At 42.8% G+C, this 22,943-nt stretch overlaps 1 protein-coding gene across 1 annotated transcript in view; it reads left to right on the plus strand.

The window, feature by feature from the left end:
* SCAPER (S-phase cyclin A associated protein in the ER) overlaps window positions 1-22,943 on the plus strand; it is a 216,213-nt gene that overhangs the window by 4,989 nt on the left and 188,281 nt on the right. Inside the window, exons 3-5 of the mRNA XM_081876511.1 lie at window positions 6,802-6,919; window positions 8,035-8,105; window positions 13,265-13,459. Of these exons, the coding sequence (XP_081732637.1) occupies window positions 6,802-6,919; window positions 8,035-8,105; window positions 13,265-13,459 (384 nt within the window). The remainder of the gene's footprint in view (window positions 1-6,801; window positions 6,920-8,034; window positions 8,106-13,264; window positions 13,460-22,943) is intronic.

A 22,943-nucleotide genomic window follows, 5' to 3' on the forward strand; every position in this document is an offset into this window, starting at 1 on the left:
TTTGGCTTGTCCTAGTTCACAGTTTTAGTTTCCACATATGTAGGTAATAGTTACCAGTCTTCCATGAAACTGGAAGGTGGTGGACTGTTCTTCACTGAAGGTTTTTAAGCAGAGGTTGGATGGCCTTCTACCAGGAATTCTTTAGTTGTGATTCCTACATTGAAGTGGGTTGGACTAGATGCCCCTTCAAACTATACCATTCTGTGATTCTATAATTTGATTTCTTCCCCTGCTGCTGAATCCTTCTATGCTGTGTTAACTGATCACTACTAATCCTTTTTCTTTCTTTCTAACCCAGTCCCTTTCTATGTTTTGATGGATTTTCACATTTTGCACTACTAGGAATCAGGCAACTGTTAAACAAATTCGGAATTCATTTCTTATAGAAGCATTGCTATAACCTAGTTGTGTTGTTAAAAGGTCATAACTTTAATTTTATATCTTTTATGCTAGCTTGCACCAAATCCTAAAACTTCTTCATCAAATTTTCCCCACCAGTGATGCATATTATGTCCTTTCTTTTAGGGATGGGCAATGTTTAGCTGCTCTACACACACATATACTGTCAACGTTTCTAGTTTTAAACTGTTCATGATGGTTTTATTACATTTTTGGTTGTTGTTAGCTGCAAAAACAGTGCCCTCCTCACTGAATTAACCTCTTCACATAAACCTTCAAATGCAGTTAGCGGTCTAGTAACTTTTAAACATAATAAATTGTTTTTATTCATGAGATGTTCTGTTTGAAAGTGCTGTAGCCATGTCTCTGGTGAGGAAAGTTTTTTTCCTATGACAAAAGCACCTATATATTACCATAGAGATTTTGAAAGTTGCTATTTATGAAAAGAGAACTAACGTTTGCCTAAGAAATTGCCTTTATTTATTTATTTATTTATTTAAATTTGTATACCACCCTTCATCCAAAGATCCCAGGCCGGTTCACAACAGAAAAATACAAAATGAGAATACAAAATACATAATAAAGAACATGTCACAACAAGTATTTTAATGCATCTTAAAATCTGGTGTGGCCATTTGCCACAGTTTTATAAACAACAGGAATCACACTGTTTATATTTGAAAGGCTTTTTGAAAGCATTGTGAAGAATGGATCCTTTCCAGTCCCTCACAGATCTGTCTTTTATCAACAAAATGATGGGGAGATCGAGGCAGAGTCCTTACCCATCAAGTTCAGCAGTCTCTGGAAGACACCCACTCCCTGTCTCAGATAGAAATTGCAGCTAGTTCACACAATATGTTTTTCCTCAATTCATGAACAATTCTAACTATCCCTGAATCTCATGTGGGCAAAGTTAGGCAAAGAGCAGACAAACTTTGCCTCAGTTCCTATGCTGATCATTGGAATTATTGCCTGCTGTATTCTCAAGTGCCGGGTTCATGGGTTGAGCTGGTTCGGGGCTCCTTGTGTGACTTACTATGCACGGTCATCTGCTGCCTCATGCCTCTGTCTGTTTTCTTTGTTTTTTTTTTTTTAAATAATTTTTATTGGGTTTTTACATTTTATAACAACAGACACACACACAAAGACAAAAACAAACAAACACACAAATACAATTACATACCCTAAGTTTCTTTACCCACTTTCATTGACTTCCCCCCACCCCCTCCTCTTACATCCCAATTCCAAAATTAATTCAGCAAGTTCTTACCTAACCTCTTAAAGATATTCACATTGCTTTTAAAAATTAAAATCTTTTGTTTATCTGTATTCAACTATCCAATTCTCTTATAATCATTAATTTCTTTTTTTTTTTAAGGTCGATCTAACTTCCCCTTCACAAATTTTCCCTTTATTATATTAATTATAGGTCACATTGACCAAGTAAAACAAAACATAACATTTTATAATTCTATTCTCTCCCCCCCCTGCCCCGGTTTCTGTCCCTTCCTAGACAAATGTCCAGAAAACAAACAAAAAATATTTCTAGCCCGGATTCCTCACGTCCGAGGCGTCTGATTCTCTGTCAGTCCCTCTCTGCCAGCTATATTGGTAGTCCTCTTTGATGGTCCTAAGACCCCGAAGGAGTTCAGTCAGAGTCAGATCATATTTTCTTTCATTCAGAATGTTGAAGAGTGTTTGCTGCGAAAGACCATCTAGTTTTCCATACTCAAGAGAAAAGTCCCAATCATATTGCTTTGTTCTTTCTAGTTTTAATATTCCAAGTACTCCAGGGGCTTCTCTCTTCTTCTTTCTCATCTTTCGCAGATCTGTAATCCAGAGGTCTTCTTGCTCATACTCTAACGCTGCAGATTTCTGGTTGATATTTTCCACTTGTAGTGTCTGAGCTCCTTCTTTTTTCTCTGTCAATTCCAAAGGCATCTCTTCCTGCTCAGCTGCAGAATTTTTATCGTGCATCTCCTTTGTGCATTCAGCAGAGTTGTTTGTTTCAGGATTCAAGGTCATAAAAACTTTACTCAAAGCCATACTCTGCTCCTGCAGGATTCCCACGAGAAAAGACATTTTTTCTATCTCCGCCAGTAATTTTCCCTCTGCAGCCATTGTAATGTCACTAATTCCCCCTAGGGGGCTTTCAGTTATTTAGTAGTCCTTTTCCAATAATCTGTTACTTTGTTGTTATCAATACTTTGTTTCCAATCGCCTCAGTCCAAATGTATCAGCTTTAATTCCACGAGTTATTAAATAGCAAAATTCTTTACTTTGTCCGCCCGTTTGACAGCTTCTTTGACAGCTGTCAAACTCCTTTCACTTCTTCCTCCGGGACCCAAATAGGACACTCCCGGGTTTTTTGGGGGGGATACACACAAAGTTCCAAATTCCCTTTCTCTCCAGCACAAAAATCTTGTTCTATCAAATTTGTGAGAAACTTTTAAATCCTCAAAACAGTATTCATTCCGCCTTAATTCTCCGTTCCTTGCTTTGAAATGTCTATAAGTAGAGGGGGTGCGGACTTCCCTTTAACACATCCCCCGATCGTGCCGAATTCACAGGATAAAATTTTTAAAGTCCAAATTCCACTACTCACGGGTCCTTTGTTATCCAGTCCAAATTTTGGGAAGAAAGTCAGCGCTCTCCGGCCATGGCTTGCGGCTTCGCTCTACTGAGGTAGCGGTCTACTCTCAGCACCACGCCACTCTCCGTACCCTCTCCGCAGCCTTTAAAAAGGCTCTTCGTGGGTCGGGGAGGGCGCTTAAGGTGCCCACCGAGTCACCAAGTCCGCAGGCTTCCGCGCCTGCGGTTTCTGAGGGTCCCCGTGTCGCCGGCACGGCAAGACCCGTCCTCAGCAGAGCCGATTCCCTCCGGAGCTCGGAGGGAATCCGCCATTAGCCGTTCGCGCTAACCCGGAAGTCCCTGTCTGTTTTCTTTGACCTCCTTTTATCTGTGGAGCTCCTTGCCACCAAATATTCAATTCTTCAGTCCCTCAACTTCCTTCAGAAGTGACGAAAGCAGTCTTTCCTCACCTGGTGCCCTGCAGTTGCTACTGCACTCCAACCCCAATAATCCCTGGTGGTCAGTGGTAAGAGATGAGGTGGAGTTGCAGCCCAGAAAAACATGCAGGGCACCAGGTTGAGGAACTGTGACCTGGACATATCTATTTTACCACCCCTTCTCTAACTCACTGCGCTTTTAACTGAGATGGGTGGTGTGCCAAGTGATCAGCTTTTGTTGTTGTTGTATTGCTTGGAGGGCTTACAGCCAAGGCGGTAGCGGCGGTGGATCTTTTATTCCTCCTCCTGCTTTTGGGCTGCTGATTGCAGTAGCAGCGGAGATAGCAGCACAAGTCACAGTTGTGCTGCCAACTTGCAATCAGCGTTTTCTGTCCCATCCACCGCCACCCCAAATGCCCCTTAAGTTGTGTAATGCTTTCAGGAAAGAGTGGGGAGATGGCAGCCTGTAGCAGCAGCAGCAGCAGCTGCCTTTTTTGTGGCAACTGTCTTTATCCTTCCCAGAATATGTCTGGGGTGTTCTGGGTGGTAGTGTTGCAATTAGCAGTGACTGAGAGGCTCTCTGTTCCTTCCACCCTGCATAGTAAAAATAGTGTTAAAAGAAAAATACCGTATTTTCTGCTCTATATAAGATGCACCAGACTATAAGACGCACCTAGTTTTTGGAGGAGGAAAACAAGAAAAAGAAATATTCTGAATCCCAGAAGCCAGAACAGCAAGAGGGATCGCTGCGCAGCGATGAAGGCTCCCCCTGCCCTGAAGAGGCTTTGTGCGGCTAAGCCAGAAGCTAGAACAGTGAGAGGGAGTGCTGCGCAGCGATCTCTCTTGCTGTTCTGGCTTCTGGGATAGCTGCGCAGCCTGCATTCGCTCCATAAGACGCACACACATTTCCCCTTACTTTTTAGGAGGGAAAAAGTGTATCTTACAGAGCGAAAAATATGGTAAGTTGATTCTATGACCCATAACGACTACCAACACAGTAGCCAGTAGGCCTGGACAATGTATTGATATATCAGTATAAGGGGCGGTCCGCGATGGCGGCTTCACTCGGCGGGATGTCGCGAGTGAAACCGCCACCTCTCCTGAGTCCCTCTGTCACCAGCTCCCAGCATACCAAGGGAGAAACAAGCTGCAGCCAAGCGCTGGAGGCAGGGGGACTCAGGAGTGGCTGCGGTTTCACCCACAACATACTGCCGAGTGAAGCCGCCATCCCACTCAGTCCTCATGCCAGCAAAGAGGGAGAAACAAGCTGCATTGTCAAGGCGCCAAAACAGCTTGTTCCTCCTCTGCTCCTTTAGACTGCTTGGCTTAGAAGTGGGCAGCTGCCCTTGCCTCAGTCAAGCAGTTTTTAAAAAACCCTGTCTTGTCAAATTTCCCCCGAGTTCTATCCTTCCAAGAAGATAAACAAATCCACTCTCTTCCTCCCCAGAAATTTCAAGCTGAAAGTTCTCACCTGAGAATTTCCAACTCAATTCTACTTGCTTCTTCAGTTGTCTTTCCTTACCTCCTCCTTTATTTCTCTGTTTGCCTAGATGGTAAGCCTAAGAGCAGTTTCTACATTGTCAAGTTTGTTACATATCATACAGTGTCTTGTTTTTAGGTGTCGCAGAAAAAACCCTGATATTAATGGTTAATATTGCACAGCACTGTATTGTGTAAAGTCTAGAATGTCCCTTCTTATACCTTTTTTTGAAAAGAGTGTGATTTATAAGGTATAATTTCAATATAGCAAACTGCAGTGTTCCAGCTTGGTTTGAGTAGCATGTGAATGCCTTTCCAGCTCCCACCTTGAGCTTGCATTAAGGATTTTGATTCTTTTGCAGAATCATTTCACCTGGTGCAAAATTAATGTTGGGTCCTGACAAACCATAGTTTTCAGTTAAGGAGATGGTCTTGATATGTGCAGTTTCATTCCTGTCCTTTCCATACTGGTATTTAACTGTGGTCTCATATGTGCCAAGGCAAACCATGGTTTCCTTGCAAACCAAAGATTGACACCAGTTGTTTGAAGTGGGTTTGTGAAACATGGTTATAAGAGAATTGGCTTATGTTAACCATGGTTTTGTCAGGTTGCACTCATAGCATGACACCGTAGTTAGCACTGGAAAGTTATCTTAACACTGGAAACATAGTTATCTTAACAGAGGAGAGGGTTCACATATTTTTAATACTGGCTCCCTGTTTACAAATTGTGGTTTGTTGGCAGCCAGCAGTCACACTACACTAACCTATTTGTGCCTATTTTGCTTTCACAACCAAATGCATTTATGTAATGTTATTTCTCTGGGCAACAAAGACGTCTGGTGTTTAGAGTACTGTCAAATTATTACAATGCTGTCCTTCTGGGGGAGAAATATTGGATGGAGATGGTTCAGTTCATGTTAAGGAACTTGAGAAGCATATCTAAAATGTGCAGAATTGTGAATAGTGACAGTTCCACCGTTTGCAAAAATTTGGGAAAGCAAAACATTGTGAAAGAAGCAGCTCAGAGATGCCTGTTTGAGTTGCCTGCATGACACTAGATGGCACACTGTGGCTTTGAAATCAAGACACTAGAAAATGATTGGAGGTGAAATAAAATATAAAAATTATCAACATAGCGCAGTATGTCCTCTTCGTATTCTGCATTTCACCCCATCCATTATTGCTTGGAAAAGTCTCTTGCTGAGGGGTTTTATATGTGCAACTGCTTCATTACACGTATCTGAATGTATTGCTTGAGCTTAATTATTAACTTGTTAATTAATATTTTAGACTATAGCTCTCATAGCTTCTCTGACCATTGGCTATGCTGGCTGGAACTGATTAGAATTGGAGTCTAGTAACATCTGTAGGGCCACAGGTTAGCCACCCATTGTAGATCTTTGTGGCTGGTGTATAAAATAACAGTTATATAAAACTTTTGTGTGTGGTTTTTTTATTGATCAGAAAAAATATATTAGTAACCAAAGACTTAAGAGATGGTTCAGAAGTAACAGTAAACTATGATTTGCCAATGGCTGATAAATCAGGATATAAAATAATGCTTTAAAGCTAATTTGCAAACCCCAGTGTGGGCACATTGTGGTTTTTGATAAAGTGTCTTAACTGACAAACCATGCCTTGGGACATTGCTCAGTCCATGGAGGCTGCAGTTTAGGATAGCATCTAGGTACTCTTAGGGAAGGCATAAACAATATTTTTTCTTATACAGCTGGAGCATGAATCACCACTTGAGTAAAGGAAGGTTAGCTCAAACCATGGTTTAGCATTGAATTGGAACCAACCCAATCCAATGACTGCAATCCTATGCCCTTTAGAGTAATCCTCATTGAATAAGGTGTAGTATGGATAGGATTATTGTGCTGTTAGTGAAACAATTTCCCTCTCTTTTCAGGCTTCCTTCCAGCGTTCAAATAGTCATGACAAGGTTAGAAAAATTGTGGCTGAAGAGGGTCGCACAGCAAGGAACCTGATTGCATGGAGTGTGCCCTTGGAAAGCAAAGAGGATGATGGTATGCATTAACCATGGATCATATTTATGTTCAGCAAGTAATTATGCCAGTGAAACAGATTGACATTCTGTTCAGGACAGGCAAAGGAAAGTTCAAATGTGGTGTACTTTAACTTAATGGAATTCGCCATCACATGATTTAGTTGTGGTCACTGTTTTAGATGGCTTAATGGGGGATTAGATGAAGTCATGGAGGAAAAGTCTGTCAATAGCTGTATACTGTTTCCATGTTCAGAGGTCGTAAGCCTCTGGACACCAGTTGCTGGGCATGGCAGGCAACAGCAGGAGAAGACGGTTGCCACATTCACGTCTTGCTTCTGATGTATCTGGAGAGTGGCCTCTGTCACACAGGATGATAATGGACTAGACCAGTGGTTCCCAATTAGCTAAATACTGCAGCCCCCGTGTTTCACAAAAGCCAAGCCATGGACCCTCTACGTTTGAAAATGTTTATATCTCTATGGTAGTTTTGGTTGTGTGAATGGTGCCATGGACTGCCTGGGTGGGTTAGGCAGATCCTCTTGGGTCTGCGGACCACCACTTGGAAACCACTGAACTAGATGGACCTTTGGTCTGCTCCAGCAGGGCTTTTACTGTATTCTTATTATGCCTGTCAATCCCCCCCATAAGGCATGCAGCTAGAACTATAAAAGCAAGAAAAGGTTGAGCACCAGCAAAACTGTATACCCCCAAATTAGTGCTCTAATTATGGAGTGGAATGTTCTCCTTGACATCTGACATGTCTTACATAGTTGCCATTTTTACAGAGTATGATTTTACTAAAATTGGAGAGAGCCTGGGGTTGTGAGCTATGCATACCATTAAGCTCCCCCCCCCCAACCTCTTCTCCTTTAATTTTTGCCAAAGTCCGATAAAAATGCAACCCATCTGCTAGGCATGAAGGAACTCAAGAGTTGTTAGATTTATGAAAAGGTCATATAAATGCCAGTGAAGTTGGATGTTGATTTCCAGCACCCTAACTAACCACTGTCCATTCTGGTTGGAGCTGATGGAGTTTAAAAAGTCGAGCAACATCTGGAGGACCACAGGTTTACCATATCCAATGTAAGCATTACAGAATTATTGCTTGCTTCAAATGCTGTTTTCTTTTCACAGGAAAACAAAAATGGCAAGTAGGAGGGAAATCCAAAAGAATAACTCAGGGAACTCATAAAACTACTAAACAGGTACATGCAAGTTTTCTTGTTGGGTTGCTCTTTATACCACACTAGAAAAGTAATGTGTTCTGAAACAAAACTTAAATGCTTCATTTGCAATGTTTTGTTCAACTGTACTGGAGATAAAATATATCTTAAGCCATTCCCATCTGTCAGGGGCTCAGGAGCAGAGGCACAGGGAAGATGGGAAATGGAGAGCGAGGGCGAGGAATCAGAGGGCAGTGTAGGAGGAGACAGTGGTCCGAGGGATTCCATAAGCCTCTCCAGCGAATCGGAAGATTCACAGAAGGGAGCGCCAGTGGCCAGGGGTAGGGGGGTCCCAAGGGGAACGCCCCAGGAGCAAGGGGGGAGCAGGGACTCCCAGAGTAGTAGTTGGAGATCAGGACCAGCTTCCCCACCAGAGCAGAGTGGGGGGGAAGGGTCCCAGGCATCGGGACCAGTACTTCCCCCACCAGGGAGAGAAGACGAGGCAGAGCTGACCACGCCTTCCTCGGAGAGTCGTACAACGGAGGGGAGGTCAGATTCGGCCAGTGTCACGGAAGAGGGAAGCAGTGATAGAAGCAGTGTAACGGTTAGGAGAAAGGTCACTGGGTTGGCGTGAGAAGCAAGTTCAAATGTACAGGAGCGCGGGACAGCAGAGAGTGAGGATTGGGAACCGGGTCCTAAAGCACGCCGGAGGCAAGGGGAGGAGCTAAGCGACTCAGCGTCGGAAGAGTCCAGGAAGGGCAATGCCCCAGAGGGCAGGAGGACCCAGAGGAGGAGAGAGCAGCGCAGAAGGTGGAGCAGGGCTAGGATCTTAAACTGGTGCGGAAGGGGAAGTGATTCAGATAGGACTTCGCCAATCTAGAGTCTAGACGTAGGGTTGCACACTCTGGCTTTAAAATGGAAACTATACTTCAATAAAGACTTTTGCACATAATATCAGCCTGGCGTTGGTCCTCTGTGAGCTGGGACCTAGAGGCAGCCCTGACACCATCCTTCCACATAGCAGTTTTATTTCAGTGTTTGGTTTGCTGGCATTGTGCTTGTTAAGCTGAGGTATGAAGGTATGAATATGCCAGTTAAGCTGAGGTATGAAGAAGCTTTATGAATGTGCATGCAGTCTCTTCACATGAGCCATAAGACAAACCAGGGCGGGGTTTAAATAATTTTTGTTGTTATTATTATTCCATTTTACCAGAAAGCTGCAGGTAACAGGTATGGAACAAGAAAGTATATTAAGCAACATGGCATTGTGGTTAGAGTGTCGGACTAGGACCTGGAAGACCAGGGTTCAAATTCCCACTTGGCCTTACTTGGTGACCCTAGGCTAGTCACTGCCTCTCAGTCTAACCCACCTCACAGAGATTAAAGGAGGAGGGAGAGAACCATATATGCCACCTCGAGATAAACGAAGTAAATAAATAATAAATTCATGTGACCTGAGGTATTGAAGACTATTTAATCATGTGACCTCCCTTCACTGTCTGAAGCAATATGCAGGATTGTTGTCTCATTTGTGAGAAATAGTCCTTTCTGTGAAATAATGATCACTGAGTGCCTAGTGTTCTCTTGATTCTACCATGCTTTGTGAAATTACGGATGTTCTCCTTGGGTGGGGAAAAGAGGCATGTGTCAACGATCATCTTGAAACCCAACCCCTTAATTTTCTAAAAAATAGTTTTTAGCACCTGCCCTTCTAAGTGTTCTCTGTGTTCCTTACCTCCCTTTTATTCTTCCCTTAATCCTATGTGGTGGGTTCTTGCCAGCTGAGCAACTGTTCAAGGCTTACAGAGACAAGTGTGTGCTGCACATGTTAACAGGCTCCTGGGATGCCAACCAGGAAGCAGGCTCAGGCTCAATGCTGCCTCCAGTAACAGCTCTTCTCTCATCATCGTCTAAGATCGCTGGGGTTTGGAGGCAATACCTCCTTGTTGACTTGTGTGTCTCCTTGAGGCTAGTTTTTCAGCAGTTCCTAAGTGATAGACTTGGGCGATGAGAAGCTTTGCATCACAGAAGGTGGAAACAGCAGCCCAGATAAGTCATGACTCATACTGTGGGATTTAAAATAAACTTTTCCTTAACCTCCCAGCCCCCAATTCTTCATTTAATCTTAGTCTGCAGTCCCACTTACTAGCAGGTAGAAGCCTGCTTCATATGAACACATGAAAGAAACCGAAGATATTGTCTGCAAGTTTGCAAGTCATTGATAACTTCCTGGAGCTCTGTGTGAGTTGGGACATGTCTCCTGTCTGTGCGTCTCAGTTGCCACATGTGTTGGTCAGATCCCTTGTATGTGTCATCTATGGTGAGTGTAATGTAGCTAACCAAGTGGAGCAGTTATACGTGGTCACGACCCCATTTTTCATTTTAAAGGAAAAGGTGGTATTGATGGTTAAAATGATAAAAACAAAGGGTAGTATTTGTCTAACTCCTACTCAGAGCAGACACATTGAAATTAATGAACCTAAATTGTTTGTCTCCAACTTTTATTTTAGGGCAGGCACTTTATCTGATAACTACTAAATGAAGTTATAATTTTCTTTTCCATATTGTAAAAATATCAAGAACATACACATTGCATTTATTTTGCTGACAATCTGTAGCCTGAACTTTAAGGGTTTATTTTGCAGGTCTGGTTTCCCACAGATTTCTTTTAAAAAAGAAAAAGAAAGAAAGAGAAAATCCCTAAGTATAGCCGCATCTCATTTCAATTATTATTATTTTTTGTACCAGATATGCTAAAATATTGCTGAAGAGCTAACAAGAAATAGATTTTAGATGCTCAGCAAATAGAAAATTCTTCTGGTCAGAGCAAGTGGAGGGTGAAACTAACATCCAGACGTGATGAATGTCTGTCTCACTCTCTGGGGGAGACAGAAAATTACACTGATATTTCAAACCGCCTGGAGATTAAAAAGGGCAACACTAACACAAATACCCAACTGTTCCACTTCAATAATGAGGCTTTATGAAACACAAAATGGAGAAGCATAGATGTAAAATGATAGTCAGATATCACTAATGGAAACTTAATACTTTCTCTCTTGGGGCTGTTCGGTCACTTTGACACCAGAGCTGACTGGCAAAGGCAAGATTAATTTCCATAGGTTTTATATTAAAAGCAACAACTCTTATACAGTTCATTTAAAGGTATTTCACAGAGCAGTCCTAATGCATTCATGCCCAAAAGCAAGTCCCACTGTGCTCAATAGGATTACTCCCTTAGTAAGTGTGTTTAGGGTTGCAGCCCAGACACTATACATCAGTGGTTTTCAACCTTTTTGAGTCCACCGCTCCCTTGACCAACCACTTATTCCTGTGACTCCCCTGTGGGTTCCAGCTCATCCTGGGGTTTTGTTACAGGATGTGCGTAAGTGGGGATTCCCCCGCTCTGCCCCAACCCATTCTGCCCTTGCCAGCTCTCCTGAATGTTCCTCGGAGGAGGAGAAGAGTTTGGATTTGATATCCCGCTTTATCACTACCCGAAGGAGTCTCAAAGCGGCTAACATTCTCCTTTCCCTTCCTCCCCCACAACAAACAGTGGGGTTGAGAGACTTCAGAGAAGTGTAACTAGCCCAAGGTCACCCAGCAGCTGCATGTGGAGGAGTGGAGACACGAACCTGGTTCCCCAGATTACGAGACTACTGCTCTTAACCACTACACCACACTGGCTCTTGGAGAGAAAGAGAGATGATACAGGAAGATATGGGCTGAAAGTGAATGAAAGGACAGCCCCCCAGGGCTTCTCTGAACATTCCTCAAGTCTCCCCAGGGTGCCCCGGTGCGCTGGTTGATCACCAATGCTGTACACCTACTCTGCAGGACAGGGATGAGAAACCTGTGGTTCCTCAGTTTCCATGGGCCACAGCTTGCACAGCCAATGGCCAGGGATGGTGAAAGTTCTTGTCTAGCAGCACCTGGAGAAAGAGAGCTTCTCCATCCCTATTTTAGGAGCAGCTTTGGTGGCCAGCAAACATGGAAGAAGGAATGTTAGCCAAAGAATGGAGGAGAGTGTCTCCTGTGCTGCCCTGGATTCCTAGGCTGTGCTTGTAGACACTACAGCAAAATGCTTGGCAGTTCTGCCTTGTATGTGCACAGAGGGCTTTTTTGTGGGAATGGATGGGAAGCTGCTTGCACATGTATAGGAGAGGGCACATAATACCACGAGAACTGAACATGCCTCGTAGGTATATATTGAATTCTCTAGCTAGAGACATTAAAGAGTATTACTGTAATTCTATTGAACATAAGTGCTTTGTAGATTCTACCTGTGAATGTTAATTTAACATTCGCCATTATCACAATGTCTATGAGAAGAACTAAAAAGTTCCTTCACTGTGCTTGAAATGCTCCCTCCTCCTGTCCCATGAATGTGGCTCAGTGGATAACTTCCTGCTTTCATCAAACTGTACTTTGCTGCTTTGCTCAAATCAGCAAACTATGATCTGAGTGAGCCCTCCAAACTAGGATTGTAAACCACAATTTACTCCTAGGGTTGTTGTTTTTTAATTGCTTTTATTGAAGATTTTCTTGGGTTATAAAAGTACAAACATCACCTCTGCTTTCAGATCACAGAGTTCTTTTTACAGATCATTTATATTTGATATGAGACTTTGATGCTGTATACAGTATAGGGGGGGGGGGAGAGGTAGGGGGAGAGAAGGGGGTAATTTGCTCCTAGTTGATCAAGCCAAAATGTTAGGCGTTCAAGGGAGTGCATGAGCAGAGGGCTTCCTCCCCATCCTTCAAACCCTTGACCCCTCCCCCTATGTTGTTGGATTCCAGGCCCTCCCACCACAGACTTATGGCCAGTGGTCGGGGTGATGGGAGCTGGAATCCAGCAGGAAGCTTATCTGTGGAGTCTTGGAAACATTATATTCAGTGCTTTTTTTCTGGGGGGATGCAGGGGGACGCATACCCCTAAACATTTTGTGAATCTTTGTACTTTTGTCCATTTACTATATTTATTGTTCCCATTCTGAACTATAAAATGGTGATTTTCTTGAGTCAAAATGAGAGTACCCCTAAACATTTTTAAAAGAAAAAAAGCACTGATTATATTTGAATACTTTCAGTGCTTTGTTTTAAAAGTGTTTGGGCTGAAGCAAAATGCATGTCCTGTGAATCGCCAACCGTTGGCCACACTTGCTGGATTTTGCATTTCAAGTTGTGCCACTTCTTTGCAGAGTACCACATCAGACTGCAAAATAACATCAGGAGCTGGAGAAAAAAACTTTGATAAAAGCCCAACTAAAACAAGACAGCCTCGGAAAGTGGATCTGCGAGCACGATACTGGGCCTTCCTTTTTGACAACTTAAGACGTGCAGTTGATGAAATCTATGTCACCTGTGAATCAGATCAGAGTGTAGTAGAATGCAAGGTAAGCTCTTCTGGTAGTGCAGTACATGCATGTATGATGCTTGGTTGTTACTTATAATCCTCAAAGTACTGCAGGACTCTTGAATCTTGTTGCTCTGTTCTTTATGAGTAGGCAGATATACTGTGGTCTAAGCTTTCATAGACTAGAGCCCATTTCATCATCTGCCTCTCCAGACTTTAGGTTCTGAACGCTTATGTGCTAGAGAACATTCATTTCCATTGCGGTTGGGATCTGTGGTGAAGCCACTGCCCCATCCAGGGCCTTGCTGGTGAGCTGTGGCCAGAGTTGAGGGTGTGCTTGGAGTGGCTTTTTCTATTTTTGTCTCCTCGCCCCCCCAATAATGTATTTCCCCTTGACGGCATTGAGAGGAAAATTAAATCATTGACTCCAGGGCCCGTTTGTGGTGGGGATGATCCTGTAGATCCATAGCCTCCCTGGACCCACTGCATTCAGGGCAGCACCAGTGGGTCAGTGGCAGCAGCACTGATTGCCACAGCCACATTGGGGAAGGCCTGTGGCTGCAGACCTTCTTCTCAGTACATTGAGAGGGAGCCTAATCAGCTGCAATGTATTTTCATATGGTTCTGTTGGTGGGTGCTTTCATGGTCTCCGGCTGTCTTTTGCAGTAAGTTTTCAATGGAGTGGATGATAGTGGTTGAAAGGGAGGTGTTGGAGCAATTGGGTGGATGGTGTGTTTGTGTGTAAGGTGGACTTGTTAGTGAGGGCGGGGTCAGAGTGACGTATCGTAAATCGGTCTGCTTGGGCAAGAAGGGAGGATGAGACAGAAGGGATCCTTGACTCTGAAAAACTTTTCAAAATGTTCGTGTTTTTGCTTTTCAGAAAAGTTTGTTGTTTTATTTGTTATTACAGGTTTTTGGTTTGATTGTTTATCTATAGTATAAGTTATTTTTGTAAATTGCTGTAAAACTGAAATGAAATAACAAATCTGCAGGTTCCACACAAACCTTTAACCACCCTTCCTGAGAGCTTAGGATAGTTTCCTTATTCTTTAAGTTGCCTTTAGATTCCAGTTTGCTCTTTGTATTGACTGTAACAGGCTAACTTAACTAACCCTTTGAGCAATTGTCATTTTTTAAATTGGCTGTTTAAAACTCTCTAATCTTGTTTGTTTGCAGAAGATTAATCATAATTTAATTTTATAAATACCCTATATGGTCAAAACTGCTTTAAAAACAAGAATATTATGGCAGTGTAAACCACTGAAATCCAATAAAACCAGAAGCTCTCAGAACAGAGGAAGCTCTAAAATAAGAAATCTTAAAGTGCTCTAATTAAAGAATAACTCTGAAATAAATTATTCATTAAACAACATTTAATATTTATATGATTCCCCCATTGCAGTGAGATTAACACACAGTAGACTGTATATGGATATATTGTAGTTGATTTACCTGCAAGTCCCCCAATATTTCAGTAATCAATCCTGTAGGTGGCACTATTGAGATTCAGCCTGAATTCACATTCTTTCGTTTCCTGTTTAATATCTTAATTACACATTGTTCCCTTTCTCCAGAGATAGCTATCGCTCCTCTCATTCACTTGCTGGTGGTAATTATGGAAGATTGATGGCTCAGTATAAACAGTGTCTGGGTGGGTCGTAGTCATAAGTTGGCTTCCCCCATATAATTTTAGATGGAAAACAGACACATCACCCAGTGTATTTTTCGTCAGCTCAACTGAAAGGAAGCTGGCTTCCTTCTTTATAACATCAAATTTACTCCTTGGAGTTTTATAATAAGTAAAACAATTTGAATATATACATACATACACACCCACCCCAAGAAATACATGGCGAGCAAAAGAGAGAAGTTTAACATTATGAAACTGTTGAAGGTATCCAAATTACTTTCCTATGAACTTTGAGTGAAAATATTCACCACATTCTGGAAACCATTATTATTGCTAGTCCATGACATGTAAAGAGAACTTTCATCTGGTCATGAATATTTAGTTTTCTGTTGAAATGAAAGATGACCAAATTGACTCTAGGGTTAGTGTACAAATAGAGCTGGAAGAAAGCAAATTCTGAAACCAAACAGTGGCTTGAGGTTTCCAAGCTGTCTGTTGGTTTAACACAATTTAACTCCCCCCACCACACACAAAAAAAACGAAACACTGAACTAAACTGAACTGTCCTCCTGCTCAGGAAATTTCCCCAAAGACCCTCCCCCCACTTTAAAGAGACCTGATACTCCCTGCAGTGTAATCAGATTATGATTTTCTAAACTTTTGTGGCTGAAAGAACAGTAGTTTATTTGTATGACATCTCCATAGATCCAAAACTGCATTCAGAATTCTGGTCATACCATTCATGCTAAGTTGGGAAGGAAATATTATATATCCAAAACCGCATTAAAACTAAAACAAAAAATCCCCCAAACATTCATTTTACAGAAGAGTTAAGATTGTTAAGTGATACCAGTGTAATTATCCAATGAGTAATTTGTATACAAACCCTAAACATTAGAAAACTGTATAGAATTCCTGCCTTTCAAAAAAAAAAAAAGGGTCTATTTTATTGTGCCACTGGAGCTTTAGTTCAGTCTTATGCATTGGTGACAATCCATGGCCACTTCAGTTATGGCATTTATGTTTTAGAAAGTACAAATGGGACCTACAAATGGGGGGGGGGGTGTTTGTGTATGTCTGAGGATGCTAACTTCCCTCCTGTTTCTTAGCTGACCTTATTTAATGTATATATGTATTTATTCTTTTCCTTAAAATATTGTAAGTCACTTTGGGTTGCTGTGGTAAAAAAGGTGTGAAAATAATAATTTTGCCTCTAGTTCTGTTGGCACAGGGCCACTGACGTCAATGTTAGCAGGAGTGATTATCTCTATTTGCTTTATTGTGTGGGGTGTGTACATGTGTGGGGTGTGTACCCTGTAAAATGCTTATAGCTATGTGTTAGTTGGGGTGGGGGGGGTGGTGCTGTGGTGGCGTTCTTGGGCTTGCCAATCAGAAGATCACAGTTTGAATCCGCATGACTCAGTGAGCTCCCGTTGCTCTGTCCCAGCTTCTGGCAACTTAGCAGTTTGAAAGCGTACCAGTGCAAGTAGATGAATAGGTAGTGCTGTGGCAGGAAGGTAAATGGCGTTTCCATGTGCTCTGGTTTCTGTCACAGTGTCCCATTGTGCCAAAAGCGATTTAGTCCTGCTGGCCACGTGACCCGGAAAAGCTGTCTGTGGACAAATGCTGGCTTCCTCAGCCTGAAGCGAGTTGAGAGCCGCACCCCATAGTCACCTTTGACTGAACCATCCAGGGATCCTTTACCTTTTAGTTGGGGTGGGGAATATTCCACTGCAAAAGAAAGTGAAAATAATGATGGTTACGGTGACACTGCACTGTGATGTTGGCTTCTTCTGGATGGAAGTAATTCTGCTTCCCCTGTCTTTAGCACCAACCTTCTCTCATTTATACCATGCAGTGATCTCAGTTTTTGATGTGACTTTGACTGAGGCTACAGTGGCAGGCTTGAGCTTCCGTATCTGCAAGTTCCATCTTTTTCTGATATCTGCAAGTAAGTAGGACTGGGTGATGGTTGGTTTCCAACATCGCAGTGTATCACCAGCTAAACATTGTGATCTACTGGTATATCACGATGTCGGAAATAAGGATGGAGCTATGTATGGTGGGCCTGGAGACTGGCTGAAGAAGCAGCCACAGAGAGGGAGGCAAGCGAGGGGCAACTGAGGCAAGCTCTTGCGTTTGGAGGGCGAACTCCTTCCACTCCTCCCTAGACAAAGAGAGGGAGAAGGAAGAAGCAGGAGCCTCGATTCCTGGCTGGGGTGAGGATGGATCATGGAGGAGTGAGACACTGAAGGGGACCCCCCCCCCCATCCAGAGCCTGGCAGGTGGTTCTTTAGGTGCCAGGAGGGGCAGGGCAGCTGGCTGAGATGAGCCACAGGGAAGCAGCTGGAGGGGGAAGGCAGAGCCGCAAGGAAGCAATCAGAGAGGAAAGGCAGGGAAAGAAGCAGCCAGCCAGTCTCACTTTGGGGGAGGCAAAACGGTGTTTGGAAGGCAGCAGCCAGCAATCACCAATACACAGGGACAGGACTTCTCAAATTGCTCGCAATTATACCACCTCCTGGAGTTTTGAAGGCTGTTTGCAATGTATTGCCAGATCAAATATACTGAAACAGTTATCGCAATGTGGGCTGCTTCAAACCGGTTTTGAATTATATATTGGTACATCGCACAGGCCTACAAATAAGGTTAAATATTTCCTCCTCATACATTATTCCGTAGTTTGGGGCTTTATTTAAGGTTTGAAGGAACAGAACAGAAATAGCAGTGTGTGATGTGCACCCAATTCTCCAGATGTTTGCTCATTAGTAAGTTCCACTCAGTTCTGTTTACTCCCAAGTAAGCATGCATAGGGGATTTGTGCTCATTTCAGCATTGGCCATGGCTGATGGAAGAGGGAGTGGCGCTATCTCAGTCTCACCTGCTCTCCATCAAGGGGTCCAGAATTGGGTGTTTCCAAAGGTCTGAATTGCAGGTGCTTTGGGAGAAGTAGACACTTTGTTCTCTTTTGTCCCCCCCCCCTTCGTTTTGAAAAGTCTTAACTGTTTTTGTTCCAAAAGGGCGTCAGGAAGGAGGGCTGATGTGTCAAATATTTGGAGGCAACAAACATATAGAGATAGAAAAGAAGAAAGGAAAAATGTGTGGACTGCTTCACATATTACTTTTTAAACAGGTATATATGCAAAACATGTTTGTGTACCTGTGAAAACATCACATGTGCATGTGGCAATCCATATTTATAGACACCTGTGTTAACAGTTTGGGGAACCAGACCTATCTGCTGCTCTCTGAATCATATACAGTGGTACCTCGAGTTAAGTACTTAATTCATTCTGGAGGTCCGTTCTTAACCTGAAACTGTTCTTAACCTGAAACAGCACTTTAGCTAATGGGGCCTCCAGCTGCTGCCAGAGCACAATTTCTGTTCTCATCCTGAAGCAAAGTTCTTAACCCAAGGTACTATTTCTGGGTTAGAGGAGTCTGTAACCTGAAGCGTATGTAACCTGAAGCATATGTAACCCGAGGTACCACTGTACCCACAGCAGCCATGTTCACATTTCAAAGTAAGCCAGGATTCATAATCCAACAACAAACCATGTTTTAAGGCATACTAAAAATCCTGACTCATTAGGAGAGGAACAAACTAGGATCCTGGGTTCAGATGTCACAGGCATACCAAGCTACTGGGTTTGTTTTTCCTCCTCATTCCACAGGAGGAGTGAAGCAGGAGCAATCAAGATGGGTGCCCCAACAGCCTTGGATTGTTGTTATGTGTAAATGCATCCAATCCATGGGCGTAGCCAAGGGGGGCAGGGAGGGGCAGCTGTCTCCCCCCCAAATCAATAAGAATACATAGCAACTGAGGTTCTGCCACCCCTAACAAAAATCTTGACTATGCTTATGATCCAATGTGAAGTGCACATGTGCTGTCATATAGGTGTGTGAAAGGGGCCCAATTTCCCCTTGCAAATAGTACTTGCAATAATATTTTTCCCTTTGCAAATAGTATGTCAGCATTTAGGTTTTCATCCCTGTAAGGAAAGATGGAGAGCCAAGCGCATAAATTTACTTGAAGTTCGTTTGAGGCTTCTCAGTATACTATAAATTGTTACTGAATGAAAATAATGATACAAAATCTCTTTAAACTGTTAATTGTTTTTAATTTTTCTACTGCAACTGAAGGATTTTATCATTTTTCTTAAAGTAATATCAGAAAGGACAATTGTATGTTCATCTGTGGAATATCTGGTCAAGTTTGTTTGCATTTTTGGAATTTGAAATAATATTTATTCAAACACAACAAGTAATATTTATTATATTCCTAAAGCAATTTGTTGCCTTCCTAAAAGAAAACCCCCTGCATTCATTTTAAATGAAGAAAGAGCAATCATTACATTTCAGTCTTTACATAATAGGAATTGGAATGTCTGTGTGCAGTGCAATGAGGGAGTGGGCCAGATTATTGATTTACAGTGTTGTTGAGGATAATGTGTATTGTATTTGAATGAGACAGGGCTCTGGTGACTGTTTGCGGTTGAAACTGCAGATGGAAGGGTTGTGGTGGAGATGCAAACAGGCTTGTGAGAAAATCAGCTGTTGGTAATCTCTCCAAGCTTTGGAGTTTGCCTTAAGGACAGTTGTATTTTACAGCTCAAACCTATGCACATTTACTTGGAAGTAAGTGTTGTGTTCAGTGGGACTTGCTTCTTGTGTTTAGGGTTGTAATCATAGTAGCTCTTCTTAAGCTGCAATATGCACATGCCATTTTTTCATGGTTTGGAATACAGGAACAAATAGTTAAAGCAGGCTGTCTCCAGCAGTTGTGTGTTTTGGCGACTAATGAAATGAAGTCTGCAAATTTTCCAGGGAAAAGCAAATATATATGGTGGAGATATGTCATTGAAATCCATGGAATTTCCAAGTACAGTGGTGCCCCGCAAGACGAATGCCTCGCAACACGAAAAACTCGGTAGACGAAAGGGTTTTCCATTTTTCGAGGTGCTTCGCAAGACGAATTTCCCTATGGGCTTGCTTCGCAAGACGAAACCGCTAATAGTCGCTAAGCCGCTAATAGCCGTGCTGCGCAAGACGAAAAAACCGCAAGACGAAGCAACTCGCGGAACGAATTAATTTCGTCTTGCGAGGCACCACTGCATTCTGGATTTATCAAGGTTTTGAGGAGTTTGATCCATTTTCATTTAAAGGAGCTTTATTTCTGTGCAGTGATTATCCTAACTGGATAATTCTAATTACAGGTAGGTAGCCGTGTTGGTCTGCCGTAGTCAAAACAAAATAAAGAAATTCCTTCCAGTAGCACCTTAGAGACCAACTAAGTTAGTTATTGGTATGAGCTTCCGTGTGCATGCACACTTCTTCAGATGCACTGAAACAGAAGTCACCAAACCCTTATATATAGCGAGACGGTGGGGATCAACCATTCCCACCACCCTTCTGAATAATACCCCTCCCCACCCTCTCGCTATATATAAGGGTCTGGTGACTTCTGTTTCAGTGCATCTGAAGAAGTGTGCATGCACACGAAAGCTCATACCAATAACAAACTTAGTTGGTCTCTAAGGTGCTACTGGAAGGAATATTTTTTTTAGGATAATTCTAAGTGTCTGATTATAGATATTAATGAAGGATGTGACTTGAAATAGTGCCTTCTTTACCTCAAGAGGAGAGGCCATATTTTGGTGAGAGAGCACTTTGCTTGCCTTCAGACGGTTCCAAATCCAATCTTAATAGCTAGATGATGGGAAAGGATGAGTCTTACTCCAAGACTCTGGAACACTGCTGCCAGAGTAGACCACCTGTGGCCTTAAGGCTTCATGTGACCCTTGACCCAAATGTCATGAGAGTGGCAAGGATGGGGAAGCCGGTCTTATCCCTCCTTGGTCCGCAGCCCCCAGCAGATTACACCCAAGGAATTGCAGCCCCTGACAGGAAAAGGGGCTCCACTCTGGAAAGGACAAGACTAAGGCAGATGGGCTACTAATCTGATTTGTAAGACAGTGTTTTATGAACTGGCAGCAGTTCTAAATCTAAGCCGTTAAGGATGTAATTCTGCTAGAGTTGCACATGTACAGGGCTGGCAATGATCACAAGAAGAGCCCTTCTGGATTAGGCCAAAGTCCCATCTAGTCTAGCTTCCTCTTCTCACTGTGGCCAACCAGATGCATAAGGGGAGCCTGCATGCAGGACTCAATTGCAGCAGCATTCTCCCCACATGTGAATCCCAGCAACTCACATTCAGAGGCTCCTTGCTTCCAGCAGGGGCGGTAGAACATAGGCAATAGGCTTCATGTTCTATGCACTTTTCTCAACCTTTTCTCAACAAGATACAGCTCCATAGTCTCTTTTCTGAATACTGTAACCAGTACAGTGGTACCTCGGGTTACATACGCTTCAGGTTACAGACTCCGCTAACCCAGAAATAGTACCTCGGGTTAAGAACTTTGCTTCAGGATGAGAACAGAAATCGTGCTCCGATGGCGCGGCAGCAGCAGGAGGCCCCATTAGCTAAAGTGGTGCTTCAGATTAAGAACAGTTTCAGGTTAAGAACAGACCTCCGGAATAAATTAAGTACTTAACCCGAGGTACTACTGTATTCCAAGTGTGTCTTTACCATGGATATAGTGTCATTATGGTATTGTCAGTGTAGGGCTCAGTCCCTTTCCTAATTATTCCTAGCATGGCATTCACCTTTTTCACAGCTACTGCACTCTTAAGTCAACATTTCAGTCACCTGTGTTTCAGATTCCATTTAGCATCTGTTCTATTTTTTTAAATTGCCTCAATGTGCAGCAGTGTACATTTGCTAACATTGAATTGCATTTGCTTTTACTGACTGTTAACCAATTTTGAAGAGAGTATTTTGGAGTGCCTTCAATCCCTTTTTGTTTTAACCACCTTGAACAATTTGGTAGCATAATCAAATTTGGCTAGCACACTGTTCACCTCTAACTCTAGATGATTAATGGACAAATTTAAAAGCACAAGTCCTAATACTAATCTGTGGAAGAAATCCACTTTCTATCAGTGGGGAAACTGCCCCTTTATTCCTGCTCTCTGCATCCTGTTTTTTAGCTAGTTACTGATGCATATGAGGACCTCTCCTCTTATTTCATGACTTCTAAACTTATTCAGGAGCCTTTGGTGAGTTATTCCTAGATACCAGCATTGCTTTTTCAGTGCTAGCCCACACAGAACTGAATGAATGAATATTTCAGTATAGAGACAAGAATCAAATTACTAAGTTCTCAGGGGATCTGGGCTTTCTCTCGCTATCCAACCTCCATAGACTTAAACAGGAATTGTTGTGTACAGAGTTGCAGCCTTGTTACAGTCTTGTTTCTTCTCCTGCATTTGTTGAGGTGTCCGAGGCAGATGAGTAGGATAGGGAGACAAAATACATGAGATTTGTTCAGGGCTTCTCCCAAGTTACTTTACATTGGTGGCATTCCACATCAATGCTCTTTTTAGCAGTTGACATTTTGGGTTTTTCCCCCTTAAATGTGGCTTAAGTCTCTAGCAGTTTTACAGAGCAATCATACATATTTTATAAACTACGCAGAAGCCATACAAGAGAAACTAGCAAATGGAGGTATTCTACTCAAGTGGATAGCGGGTCGGGGTGTGGTCTAAACCACTGAGCCTCTTGGGCTTGCTGATCAAAAGGTCAGCAGTTCAAATCCCCACAACGGGGTGAGCTCCCGTTGCTCTGTCCCAGCTCTTGCCAACCTAGCAGTTCGAAAGCATGCCAGTGCAAGTAGATTAATAGGTACTGCTGCGGTGGGAAGGTAAACGGTGTCTCTGCGCTCTGGTTTCTGTCACAATGTTCCGTTGTGCCAGAAGCAGTTTAGTCCTGCTGGCCACATGACCCAGAAAAGCTGTCTGTGGACAAATGCCAGCTCCCTCAGCCTGAAGCGAGATG

The sequence above is a fragment of the Podarcis erhardii genome, assembly GCF_964252035.2.
Source record: "Podarcis erhardii genome assembly, chromosome: 9".
NCBI lineage: Eukaryota > Metazoa > Chordata > Lepidosauria > Squamata > Lacertidae > Podarcis > Podarcis erhardii.